Source organism: Typopeltis vanoorti, chromosome 20 (assembly GCF_054136105.1).
Source record: "Typopeltis vanoorti isolate ZY-2024b chromosome 20, IOZ_Tvanoo_1.0, whole genome shotgun sequence".
NCBI lineage: Eukaryota > Metazoa > Arthropoda > Arachnida > Uropygi > Thelyphonidae > Typopeltis > Typopeltis vanoorti.
Genome location: NC_143568.1, coordinates 19,892,552 through 19,905,589, shown reverse-complemented (window position 1 = coordinate 19,905,589; position 13,038 = coordinate 19,892,552). Strand labels below are relative to the sequence as shown.

At 35.7% G+C, this 13,038-nt stretch overlaps 1 protein-coding gene across 1 annotated transcript in view; it reads left to right on the top strand.

Annotated features, from left to right (window-relative positions):
• LOC150095268 (uncharacterized) overlaps positions 1–13,038 on the top strand; it is a 302,954-nt gene that overhangs the window by 236,026 nt on the left and 53,890 nt on the right. Inside the window, exon 18 of the mRNA XM_090410345.1 lies at positions 12,013–12,831. Within this exon, the coding sequence (XP_090266471.1) occupies positions 12,013–12,831 (819 nt within the window). The remainder of the gene's footprint in view (positions 1–12,012; positions 12,832–13,038) is intronic.

The window sequence follows — 13,038 nt, the reverse complement described above, 5'->3', positions numbered from 1 at the left end:
TTTACTTGCACATAATCTATAAGGGATATGGAGAATTGACATTGGTTTCTGATCTAATGTCCAATCCTCACCCTTTCTGTGATGTGTCCCTTTGCTACTAGGTATCCACTTGGATGTCAACCCACATTGCAGATTCTGTAGTCTTACTACATTTACTCTACATCATGATGGTATGATATAATCAGATATTATACTGGCCTGTTATACAAGGCCTCTACTGTTTAGTTGAGAATGAAGATTGAAAAGTGGATGAACTACTGGAACAAATAAGTGAACTTAAAAGGATAATAGATAGATGAATAATCTGTCAATCCTTCATCAAGCTACATAGGGCTGGTAAGATTGTGACATATTATACTCACTCAACCATACTTTATGTATGGTTGCATTATATAAATAATCGTTAACTCTCTTAATAGCTTCACTGTGATGCTGTGTCACCCTAAACGCAGCAGAACCAGGAAAGAAGCAACTGGATGCTCTTTGCCAGAAACATGGATCACTATCAGAGTCAACTTGTCCTCCCTGATGTACCGGGTGATTATAAAATGTCAAGTGTTCAGACCCCTGTAGCGAGTAATGCATTGAACAAAACACACCGATATTCAGTAGACATACACAGTGGAAAATGGGGATTCAATTTAATGGGGGAAAATAGTACCAAAAGTTGCCAACAGGGGAAATTTTGGTGCTGTTTACCGAGTAAAATGCATTAATTTGCATTATCGCGTTTCTTGTGGGCGATCATGCAATAAAAGGAAAGCCTGTGAGATTTCTTATCATTCATAGACGAACTGCTTTTCGATACCTCTTACCTTACGTGAGTGTGCTTTGTTAGTCAAACTGTATTATCAATGGAACAATAATGCCAGTGCTTGTCTTCATGATTTTATGATTTCTTCGGCGTACGAAAAAGGACTGATTAGCATAACAAACTTACGAAAACTGATTTGGCGATTTGAAACTACTGGAACTCTAGCAGTGCAGGTAGGCAGGGGACACATACCAATCAATTACCAACAAGTTGAACAAGTTGCAACTGCTATTGTGGAACAGGAGATGATGAATGTGCAGGATACCAGCAGTGCACAAGCAATATCCTGGCAAACGGATATCGCATACACAATGGTGTGGAAAATCCTATATCAGATGTTGAAGTTTCACCCCTATAAAATCAGTCATGTCCAAGAATTGCGCCCTGGTGATGTGACCACACGAATCAACTTATCTTTGAGATTCTTAGAATGGAAGTGGATGATGCATGGCTGTGGCAGATTTTATGGAGTGACGAAGCGCACTTTTATTTGAACGGCGATATTAACACACGCAACTGTTGCATTTGGGCTGTAACTAATCCGCACGTGTCTGCAGATGCCTATCCACTCGCCCAAAGTCACAGTGTGGTGGATTTACGGCATCTTTTATCATCGGTCCATACTTTTACGAGGAAAATCACCAAAATGGACCAGTGACCTGTTCCGTCAATGCTAACAGGTATGCCAATATGCTACAGAACTTTGTGGTTCCACAACTGCAGCAAAGAGGATGTCTCGATTCGACCATCTTCATGCAGGATGGTACACCACCCCATCGGCCTTCAGGTACAGCATGTTTTGCGACAACATTTCTCTGACAGAAGAATCATTAGTCGTGCATTTCCCACGCCATGGCCACTGAGATCACCTGATCTCAATCCTTGTGACTTTTAGCTGTGGAGATTTCTTAAAAGCATTGTGTATCAAGGACATGTACCCGATATTCCAACTTTGAAAGATTGAATAACGTTACGAGTGAGACAAATCAATTCCGATATGTTGCGAGCCACTGTGGAAAATGTCGTGCACTGTATGCAGTTCCTGGAACATCAGAATGGTGGTCATTGAACCTCATTTGTAATTAACAATGAATGACATGAAATTGATGTGTGCTGTTTCTCATTTGCCATTTAGTCATTCATTAGTCACGCCTACTAAAATTAATTTGGCAGCGCCAAAATTTCCCCTATTGGCGACTTTTGGTACTTTTTTTTTTTTTTTTTTTTCGTTAAATCAAATCCCCATGTTCCACTGTGTACGTCTACCGAATATTGGTGTGTTTCATCCAAAACATTACTTGCTAGAGGGCTCACTTGACATTATTTTATAAACACCCGGTACATTGCACTGCAGAATTTTGAAGGAATAATTTGTATGCCACTTGCTTTTCTTTTATTGCAATTTATATATATATATGTCTTCCATATTTTTTAATGTTAATCTTGTTAACATGAAGCATAAATGTTAAGGTACACTTTGTTTCTCAAGAACTTCCCTGTTTGTATTTCCTTTGAGAACCATAATCTTTGTCTTGCTATGATTGAGTTGAAGTCCTCTGTTATTACTGATCTTGTTAACTTTGTCAAGAATTTGTTCTAGTTCTTCCTTGTTCATTACAAAGTAATACTGTGTCATCAGCATACCTCAGATTACTGATCAATCTACTTCCTACCCTAATTCCTGTCTTGAACTTATTCAAAGCTTCATGCATGATACCTCTGGTATCATGCATGAAGCTTTGAATAAGTTCATTATATAAGTTAATATATAATTATATAAGGATAAGTTAATATGAATTATCTATATTAAAATTTTCCATTCTTCTTCTATATCTTCATTAATTTTGGGCTTCTTTTAAGTAACCTGTTAATTGTGATTGACATAGCACTTCTACTTCTTGTAATAGATATACTTTGTATACTAATTCTATTTCTTGTTTGTTTGATTTTTTTCTCTTATTTACTTTTCTTGATTTTGTTAGTATTTCTATTTTAGAAACTACCAAATAATGATCTGAAAAAATTTCATTTCCTCTGTGAACAATGAAATTTTTTCAGATAATTATTTAGTAGTTTCTAAAATAGAAATACTAACAAAATTGAGAAAATAAGTAAATAATAAGGAAAAAAACAAGAAATAGAACAAATATACAAAGTAAATCTATTACAAAAAAATGCTATATCAATCACAGTTAACAGGTTATCTAAAAGAAGCCAAAATTAATGAAGATATAGAAGAAGAATGGAAAATTTTAATATAGATAATTCATAAAGCAGCCCTGAAAGTACTTGAAAAGAAAAGTAAAATATTAACAAGAATAACATTAAGAATTTGCAACACATATATAGAAAATGCAATTAAGGAAAAGCAAGTGACATACTAACCATTCCTTCAAAAACATACAAAGGAAACAGAAGAAATATAGCTAAAACCATAGTATAGAAAGCTCACCAAGATTCTTCAAGTGGAACAATGAATGTAAAATATTTATTAATAAAATAGAAGATTATATGTGAAAGACAGCCTACAAAATATTAAGGAAATTAAATATTGAAGAAAGAAATACAGCACAAATCAACATAATACAAGAGAAACAATGAATAGAACATTATAAGAATTTATCTTATGACCCAAATTTATTAACATAAACTAATAAGAAATCAGTACTGATATAGAACCTATTAGATTCTATCTATATGCTCGGTGATGTGCCACACCAGGCCTCAAGAAGTAGTCCTGTTTACTTTTCTGGAGGCTTCAACTCTCTGAAGATCAGTCACTCCACACACACACACACACACACACATACCATCCACCCATCTCATTGATGATCTACCCCTTCCTCTTTTTCCAGAAACTTGACCTTCTATTACTGTTCTGAGAAGGCCTCCTTCCATCCTAACAATGTGTCCAAAATATTTTAACTTTCTTTTGTCAATATCCTTAATGAGCTTAAACATTCTACTGATCTTTTCTAACACCCATTCATTTGTAGGCCTTTCGGTATATGATATCCTCAACAACCTTTTGTAACACCATCTCAAAAGCAGCTATTCGTTTCTTATCTGACTTCTTTAGGTTCCAAGTCTCACATTCATAAGTCACTGTTGGGAAAACAACTGCATCCAGAATCCTCAACTTTGTTCCCATTGAGATAGATCCATCCTTCAAGATTTTAGACAAGTCTCTAGCTGTTGTTTTAGCCATTCCTAACCTCCTTCTGACATCTGAACAGCAATTCTTCACGTTAATAATGGATCCCGGGTACTCAAACTTTGCTGACTTCCTCAATTCTTTCTCCATTAAGGTACACTTTGTTTCTCAAGAGCTTTCCTGTTTGTATTTCCTTTGAGAACCATAATCTTTGTCTTGCTATGATTGAGTTGAAGCCTCTGTTATTACTGATCTTGTTAACTTTGTCAAGAATTTGTTGTAGTTCTTCCTTGTCATTACAAAGGAATACTGTATCATCAGCATACCTCAGATTTCTGCTCAATCTACCTCCTACCCTAATCCCTGTCTTGAGCTTATCCAATGCTTCACACATGATGTCCTCCACATATATACTAAACAAGTGAGGAGAAAGTAAACATTCTTGCCTAACTCTTTTTCCAACCTGAAGCCAATCAGTCAATCCGTCACCTGTTCTTATCATTGTTTCTTGCTTCCTGTACAAGTTGTCTATCAACACTTGATAGTGTGTTGAGGAAAACCCATTCTTTTCATTACTTCCCACAGTTTCACATACTTAACACAGTCAAAAGCTTTAGAGTAGTTTAAGAAACACATTACCAGAGGGAGCCTAAATTCTTTATATTTTTGTATGATCTGTCTAAGGCAAAGAATCTGATCTCTGGTGTCCTTATCTTTCCTAAAACCTGTTTGTTCGTCAGGCATCTCTGCCTAAACTTTGGCCTCAATCCTATTTAGCATGATCTTCAATAAAATTTTGCTTGAATGAGATATTAAACTATATGCAGATGGAATCCCAGCAGAATTAATTAAGGTCAGAGGGAATGGAGGGATAACAGTGTTTCATAGTCTGATTACAAGGATATGGGAGACAGGATCATGGTCTAGGGACTGGAAGAAGTCTGTTTTCATACCACTATAGTTCTTGCACACCTTCATATCTCCCTTCTTATGTAGTGGTATGTAAACAGACTTCTTTCAGTCCCTAGACCATGATCTTATAATCCCTAGGCCATGATCCTGTCTCCCATATCCTTGTAATCAGTCTATGAAAGACTGTTATCCCTCCATCCCCTCTGCCCTTAATTAACTCTGCTGGGATTCCATCTGCACCTGGGGCCTTGTTGCTATTAAACTGCTTAACTGCTCTTTTAACTTCATACCTAAGTGGAGGAGGTTCCAAATCAAAATTTTCCTGGTGAGAGGGATCCTCCACATTTTTTTTTTTTTAATCAACTCTATTGTACAGTTTCTCACAATATTCTTTCCATCTGTTTTTGATTTCCAATTCTTCTGTTAGTAATTCTCCATTCCTGCCTTTGATGACATTCAATTTGGACTTAAACTTGTGCTTTAGGTCACAAACTAAATAAAACATTCTTTTATAATTGTGCCTCCTCATCTGGAACTCTATCTCTTCACATTTATTAGTATAGAACTTTTCCTTGTCCTTCTTGATGGTTCTTCTGACTTCTCTATGTAATCTCTTATATTCTTCAGTCCCTATGTCTCTTTGTTTTTCCAACCACCTTCTTTCGATTAGTTCCCATGTTGAATCTGATATCTATGGGTCTCTTGGTCTTCTTATTGAGCCGAATTACTTCTTGGCTGTATCCTGTCTTATCACCTTGACTCCTTCCCAAAGCATTTCTGGTGAGTTCTCCTCATTGGTCTCCAAAAAATCATCCAACCAAATTGATGTTTCTTCTGTGAATCCACTAGGCATTACTCTAACATCCAATCTAGTGGGATGTGTTCGACTTGGAAGTTTTTGGAGTGTTGGTCTTACTTTGGCTCTTACTAGCTGATGGTCTGTACCTGAATCTGCTCCAGGACAAGTATGCACATCAGAGATGATTGTCTTCTGCTGCTGGAGAGCCAGGATGCAATTAATCTGGTGCCTTGACCTATCAGTGTTAGATATCCAAGTATAGGTCTGTCATGGGTGTTTCTGAAAGCAGGTATTGGTAATAACTAATCTGTTAGCATGGCCAACCGTCTTTCACAATGGGTGTTACGTTCACCCAGACCAAACATGCCACACTCCGGCGTAACTCTCATACTCTTTCCCACTTTTGCATTTAAGTCCCCTAAGATGTAAAGTATGTCTCACCTTGGTAGGTAGTCCAAAACAGTTTGTAAGTTTTCATAGAATTCCTCTCTCTTCAGGCCTATTCGTGTGCATAAACTACCACGATTGATACATCGGTAGGCTGCACCTTAAATCTAATAGAAAGTATCCTATCATTAATGGGGTTATAACCAAGAAGACTTCTTGTCTGAGCTGTCTTCAGTATCGCAGCTATCTCATGATGTTTTGAGTCACCTCCTGAGTAAACAATTAGCTTACCATCTTGTCTTTTGAAGTGACCTTCTCCATTCCATCTGGTCTCTGTAATTCCCAGGATGTCAATTTTATGCCTATTCATCTTTTTAGAGGCAATCTCAAGAGTACCCATCTATAGACCCCAAACATTCCATGTACCTATGTAAAATTCCCTTCTAAGATTAATCTTCTGCCTTCTGTGTTGCTCATTTACAATATCACTGACTTTTGTTGGAGGCTGTAATATACTTCTCGAACAGGACCCTCTGCCTGCCCTTTGCATGGCTTTGATTATTCTGCACGACAACCAATGCAGCTTGAGATGTATTATAAGCTACAACCATATTAGCATTTTGGAGTGAAGTTACTGCAAGAAGAAAGTGGTAGGGTTGCAGAGGCCATTTCTACATAAGATGAAATGAAATAGGAAAGATTCACTCTTAGCCCTTGAATAGCATTTGGGGGAAGGAGCAAAAAGAGAAGAAAGAAGGATAAAGAAGAAGATATAAATACAGAGCTTTAGAAATATGGTGGGAAATATTTACATCAAAGATTCTTAAATTAATAACTGTTGGAGGAAATATGAGGTTCCATCAGATTGGTCACAAGCTAAAGTTATATCTATATTTAAGAAAAAGAGATAGATATTATTGTGGAAATTGTAGCAGAATAAGTTTATCAAATACAGGTTAGAAAATTTACAGTAAAATTCTGAATAAAAGACTTAGAAATATCACAGTCTACTCTCAGAAGAGCACAATGGCTTCAGACATGAAAGATCATGTATAGACAATATTTGTTTTAAAACAAATTATTGAAAAAAAAAACACAATTTAGTTTGGATACTCATTTGGACTTTAAATTATGAGAAAGCCTTTGATATCCATTACATTTGGTACAAGCTATACAAAGTTTATATAATGATGCAAAAATTCAGTTACAGTTAGGTGATAAATTAACAGAAGAGTGTTAGACAGGAATGTAGCTCATCTCTCATCTCCTACTCTTTTCAATATATATATATATATATATATATATATATATATATATATCGTTGTCATCACCAATTTCTTGATACGTACTCCGAAGGGAATGCTCAGGTTACTATGACAGCACTACATGATTAAGTTTACATTATTATTGATCTCCTACCAACAATTTTCCTCCAAATTAATCTATTACTTGTAAGCACTCCAATATTGTCATAGCTAACATTTTATTCTTCTAAAGCAGTTCTGACTGAATCAGTCCCCCTAGACCAGTGTTTCTCAAAGTGTGGTATGCGAAAAGTTAGGGGGTACGTGGCAATTTTCGGCTATGCATAATTAAAGGAGTCATATTTTTCAACAAACAGTGCAATTAGAGACAACTGGGATAAAATGGCACTAACTAATGAATCACATCCTCCCCCCTCCAACAGAAACTGCTCAAGCGAAACCATATGTTGCCAGTGGAACATATTGTTTTGCTTGATACCACCCCTATCGTTAACGTGTTAAAACTAAGAAATATATAGTGGATGTGTTTCAGATATTATGGAATTCGGTTGAAGGGAATTAGCATTTCAACTCAACTGTTGAAATACTAATTTGTCTTTGGTTCGTGCGATCTTATGTTAATACCGCACCAATCGTATGCAGTTCTCCCCTGCTACTACGTATCTCAAGTCTTGTAAATTACTGGTAATTTTGCTTGAAATAATGGGAAAGAAGATGATGCTATTTTGGTAGATGACTTTGATGATGCACACAAAGAAACTGTTCTCGATGTCAAAAGTAGTGATAGCGAGTAGGAGCTTCTCGGTAAGTTGCACCATTTTCAGTTTTTTTCTGAAAACTTTCTTTTCCGAAAATTCCCGGGTGTATCTCGCAACACGATTTTTTAGCTTTAATTTTGGGGAAAAAGAGCTATATTCGAGTAAATACAGTATTTTTTTTTTAGCTTTCAAATTCTTAAGTATGGATCATTGGTTAAAGATTGGATTTATGAAACCCCCAAAAGAGAGCAATATAGCAAATACAAGTAGCTGTAAGCAACAAGAAAATGTTGATATTGCATCTGGATCAAATGAAATTGATGAGTGTGTCGTCTGACATCTCTAGAGAACCAAAATTTAAAAATAAATCATATTTTTTGTTTACATGAACATATAAATTCAAATAAAATAGATATTTAATTTTAATTAATATTTTAAATTAATTTATTATTTTTAATTAATTAATTGGGGTACTTGGTAATAATGAAAATTTAAGAAGGGGTACACGGATATCTGAAGTTTCAGAAACACTGACCTAGACCTTTGTCTTCCTCTGGGTTTGTTTCCTGCCATCTTAGCATGAAGCACATGTTTTGCTAACCTTTTCTCACCCATTCTATTTAAGTGGCCATACCACCTTAGATTAGCTTTGCTGGCAATTGATATTGAATGCTAACAATATCAAGTTTCTTTCTAATATCTTCATTTTTAATAAGATTCTTCCCACTGATGCCATCTGTTCACTCCCCTAATCTTTCTCAGACCTCTCATATCTGTGGTCTCTAGATCAAGTGCTTTATTTCTAACCCAACTCTCAGATCCATAACTTAAAACTAGTTAGAACCTGATCTTATATACTGCCAGTTTGGTGTTTGGACTAATTTCTCTCTTATCCCATATAAATTTATTCAGCTGGCTACCTACCGTACCAGCTTTGCTTATTTTGTTGTCTATTTCCTGAATTAATTCGCCATCTTCACTAAAAGCTGTGCTTAAATAATTTAAATATTTTATTTGTTCAGAATGCAGCTGAAGTTTTCTATGTTCTTGCCTATTTTCATAGTTTTGGTCTTTTTTTATTGCTGATTTTCAGCTACTGAATTTTTAACATTGATAGTTAATGTCATAATATATCTAAAATGTGCCTGCCACCTTTTGGTCAAAAAGGTCAGATACTAACTACTTACTATCTGACCTTTTCATAACTTTACTATCTGACCTTTTCATAACTTTACTATCTGACCTTTTCATAACTTTACTATCTGATCATGTGCAGTCCCTTGACCTGCCTGATGTATACAAAGTACTCTGCATTTGTAAGCTGTCCTATGATCACACAGGAAACAAAGCCAATATATTAGGATCCCTGAGCATAAGAATTACTATGTCAGATTCCATCCCTACAGCCACTCAAAAATCACCATAGGGAATATAAATATCAAAGTATTTCTGGAACCTGTCTCTTTAAGAAACTGTCTGAACACCAACAAATTTGGATGTAGGAAACTGCCTTAAATCTGTAAAATGCTTACTCTCAGCCCATCAGCCAATAAATAATAATACTTCTGCTATCACCTTTTATTCTTGTGAAAGGTGTCTAAAGGGCAAGGCCATTTTAACCCTTCCTAACTTTTCAGAGACTGCGAGGGCAGTCATCATCATCTCATGTGAAACAAAAGATTTTCAAAAAACTAGTTGAGTATCAATAAAATTAATGTATTATTCCATCTGATTCTTTAATTGTGGAGTAATACTGGCAAAAACATTTCTAGCATGTCCTCTCTCTCCACAGAAGCTTATGTAACAAACACATATCTTACTTCCAGTATAGCCCCATCCTATTGTCTGAAATAGTATGGGTTCTACAGTCAGTTTTCTTGAGTATACAGGATGAAAAACCCATGTTTCTTGGGGGAAAAACCAGTTTGCTCATTCCAGAGATCAACTAACTCAGTAACAGCCAAAGACAGGGCTAGAAAAAGTTCTTCTAGTCAGCAACTAGATTTAAACTGAGAAAGGCTTTCTTCAGGTGACCTAGTGCTATGCATGCAAACACTTCTGCAGGGCTACACACGCCTCCCTATCAACCAGAACTACAGCTTAATGCTTGTATACAAAATATCTATCTGCACGTTGTTCTCTGGTTATGCAAATTTGACTGTGGCAAAATATTGGATGTATTAATTAAATTATAAATTAGATAGTATTACCTTCTACATTGTAATATCCTTCGTAATAATAATATCGGTATGAACATTTGACTTAGCCTAAACACCACTCCTGTTAAGTGCTTTGTGATTGTCTGAGTTATGTTAAATATATGCATTTTTATAAATCTATTAATTTTAGTAGTTTAATATGGATGAAAAAAGAAAGCTATTATATTTGTACCTTGATTGTGAATTGGTTGTTATTGCTCAATTCATTTCCCATAACTGTTATTGACTTAGCTAATATATACCAGGGATTTTAATGTGTGTTGCCATTAACTTATATTGAATTATGCTGGACATTATATGTTTGATAGATTTTTTCTATTTTTAAACTCAAGTTTAACCAAGTAGTGCTATTGCTCTTTGTATTGCAGAAAATGTTTTTCTGTTTTTTGATATTGCCGAAGCTTTTGACTGGGTCTTGCACAAAGGCTGTTAAACAAACTCCCATTATTTGATCCCACGACTTCTGCAATTGGATTGCCAATTTTCTGACTGGATGCATGCTATGTGTGATGGTGGATGATTCTTTATCTTTCACTATTCAGCTAATGCTGGGGTTCCTCAAGGTTCTGCTCACTCACCAACTTTCTTCCTGCTGTACATTGACCCACTTCAGTTGACCACCAATAGAATACACAGTTTTTCAGATGATAGCACATTGCACTCCTCCCTTTCATTTGCCAAAGCTTACTCTACACAAATCACCTCATCTTATACTGTAACAACCTCCATTGCCTTCAATTCTCAAATCTCTAAACAAGACGAGATTTCTTTTCTTGGAATCACCCTGACATCAAGCCTCTCTTGGCATAAACACATCACAATCATTGACTACTCAGCTTCCAAAAACTAAGATTTCTCTTTCACTCAAGGCATTACTTCACTTCCAAACAGCTGTTAACCTCATACAAATCATCAATCCATCCAATTATTGAATACTGCTCTCACATTTGGGATGGGGCTCCTAAACACTCTCTAAAAATACTTGACTCAGTCAGATTGATTAATAACCCATCTCTTACCAACTCATTCTACTCACTTTTACACAGGTGTTTGGTTTCTGCAATATGTATGTTCTTTAAATATTTCCATGGCAAATGCTTGCATGAAACAGTATCAATAATTCTTTCACTCTGTGCTAAATTCTTAGAACACGTGCATTTGCCACCTAACATCCCTTCACAGTGCAATCAAAACTCACAGAACGAGTTTCTTTTCCTCTTCCTTCATCCTTTCTACTGCTGTAAAATAGTCTTTCCTCTTATTTGTTTCCCAAGGAATACGATTACACAGACATTTTAAATCAAACGCAAACAAATTTCTCCTTACTCAACATAAAAAAAAAAGGGGGGGCTGTGAGATATGTACATGGGTGCAAAGTACTTGTTGAAACAGAAATAGCATGGATACGAAACATAAATTAATTGATATATTTGATCTACATGCACATTTGTGTTGTAAAACAATGTATGTGTGTCAGGGGGTTACAATATAATAAGAGCATTAACTTATGTTATTTTATAGATAGTACCAGATGGCAATAATGGATGACATTTTATTACGACTGACTCAAATCATAATGTCTGCTCTTATTATTAAAATTTTTGTTATGTGACCAGTGTCTTGCACTTCAAGCTTTTATTTTTGTATATAGTTTTTAAAATGGTAATCTGTTATTATTCATGTATTTTATTTTTCTGATTTCAGGGTTTGTTTTCAAGAAACCTGAAGATGCTAAAACTAGTCTACCTAAATTTGGCATTTTCAAAACTGATGCTGTTGCTACCTCCACAAATGTCCCTACCACTACTACAGCAGGATCTTTGTTTGCATTTGGTAGTTACAGTAGTACTACTGCTCCAGCTAATTCTTCTGCACCATGTACATTTGGTTCATCAGTACCTGCATCTTCTGCCTTTGGCACGACCAATGTTCCTACTTCAAGCATATTTGGTGCAAAAAGTTCTACAGCACCTGTTTCATTTGGTACAGTCATTGCTACCACATGTTCTTCATTTGGTTCAAATAGTAACCCAGCAGTAACCTCAGTATTTGGTGCAACTACAACTTCTGCTATTTCATCATGCACTGTCACGAGTACATCTCATTCTGGAATAAACCCATCTGTTACTGTGCCTCCAACATTTGGCAGCACAATTCCCAGCACTATGCCTGGATTTGGGTCAACTGCCACAACAGCAACAGTGACTGCATTTTCTGCAGTTAATACTACTGCTAATGTAGCTTTTGGTACAACCACCACAGTTTCAAAATCTTTTACGTTTGGCGCAGTGCCAAATGTACAAACTGCTGCTGCTGCACCTGTATTTGGACCAACGACTACAACAGCCTCTTCTGCATTTGGTGGGATAACTACATCTTCAACATTTGGTGCATCATCTAGTGCAGCTCCAGTGTTTGGTTCAAGTGCAATTACAACTCCTGCTTCTGGAGGATTTGTATTTGGAAATTTGAAAGATTCTTCTCAGAATTCATCAACATCCTCACCATTTTCTTTTGGATCAGGTATTTGAATGAATGTATACTAACAGTTTTCTAAGTTATGTTCCCTTTGTTTTAAGACATCCTATATAAAAATTAAAATATAAAAAATCAGTTTTTAAGCTAACTTTTCATTTCTTTATTTATATCAATATTCTAGTCATATTTCTATGCTAAGTTCCTATTTACTATGGTTATTCATGACTTTTTTTTGACTCTGTGGTTTATAGA